The sequence below is a fragment of the Brassica oleracea genome, unplaced genomic scaffold, assembly GCF_000695525.1.
Source record: "Brassica oleracea var. oleracea cultivar TO1000 unplaced genomic scaffold, BOL UnpScaffold03475, whole genome shotgun sequence".
Taxonomy (NCBI): Eukaryota; Viridiplantae; Streptophyta; class Magnoliopsida; order Brassicales; family Brassicaceae; genus Brassica; species Brassica oleracea.
In genome coordinates, this window is record NW_013620000.1 from 1 (window position 1) to 1,182 (window position 1,182).

The 1,182-nt window shown below is 45.3% G+C and overlaps 1 protein-coding gene across 1 annotated transcript; it reads right to left on the reverse strand.

Annotated features, from left to right (window-relative positions):
- Nucleotides 1-675: 675 nt before the first annotated feature.
- On the reverse strand, nucleotides 676-1,164 carry LOC106321876 (uncharacterized mitochondrial protein AtMg00810-like). The gene has a single exon (XM_013760099.1). The coding sequence runs from the start codon at nucleotides 1,162-1,164 to the stop codon at nucleotides 676-678; it is 489 nt and encodes a 162-aa protein (XP_013615553.1).
- Between the last annotated feature and the right edge of the window lie 18 nt (nucleotides 1,165-1,182).

Below are 1,182 nucleotides of genomic sequence, written 5' to 3' on the forward strand. Positions count from 1 at the left end.
TTGCACATTTATTGGAGGCAACTTGGTGACTTGGAAGAGTAAGAAACCAAAGGTGGTGTCATGCTCAAGTGCAGAAGCTGAGTATAGAGCTATGCTGAAGCTTACAAACGAGCTAGTATGGATCAAGTGCATCTTGAAGCATTTGGAGATTGATCAAGCCACTCCAATGACAATGCATTGTGACAACCAGGCCGCCAATCACATAGCCTCCAACTCTGTGTTCCATGAGAGGACAAAGCACATTGAGGTTGATTGCCACAAGGTGAGGCAGATGATTGTCCTAGGAGTCATCTTGCCATGTTATACTCGGAGTGAAGATCAGTTGGCTGATGTATTCACCAAGGCTGCAAGGCAAAAGACAATGGAGTCCATTCATATTAGATTGGGCCTCGTTGATCTAGGGAAGAGAAGCAGCTGATCCCCTTAGTCATGAGATCTTTACTCTTTTTCCCTCATCAAGGTTTTGTCCCAATGGGTTTTCCTTGGTGAGGTTTTTAATGAGGAAGATCTCATGGCTGTCCAAGCTTAGGCTTTCACAAAGCTAAGCTTGAGGGGGAGTGTTAAGATGAGAGCCTATTGGTATGAAGAGGAGATCTTAGGAAGTGTAGAAGCATTAGAGAGGAAGATGGAAGCATCATGTACGGACTGTACGGATAGGGCAAAGGGTACGGACGATCAGGCCGTACCATCATGCGCGGTTAAGGAGTTACTCAGCTCAGGTAACGAGCTGTCCACTCTATCTCCTGCCCAATCAGCATCACAATATCCAACCACTTCTGTACTGCCATTACAACCCATCCAAACTCCTTGACCAGACGTGCCACTCAAATACCTCAGTATCCTATCAACCATCTTCCAATGATGAACCTTTGGTCCCTGCATATGCTGGCTCACTTGATTCACTGCAAAGCATATATCAGGTCTTGTAATCGTCAAGTAGATCAGCTTTCCAACCATCCTCCTATACAGCTTAGCATCCTCAAACAACTGGTTCTCTTCAACCTCCCCCTCACACAAGACCTTATACCCCTCCTCAAGAGGTGTCTTAGCTATCTTTCCTCCAAGCACATCAGTTTCCTTCAGCATATCCATTGCATACTTCCTTTGAGACATGAACAAACACTCCTTTGATCTGCATATCTCAATCCCCAGGAAATACTTCATCTCTCCCAAGTCTTTGAT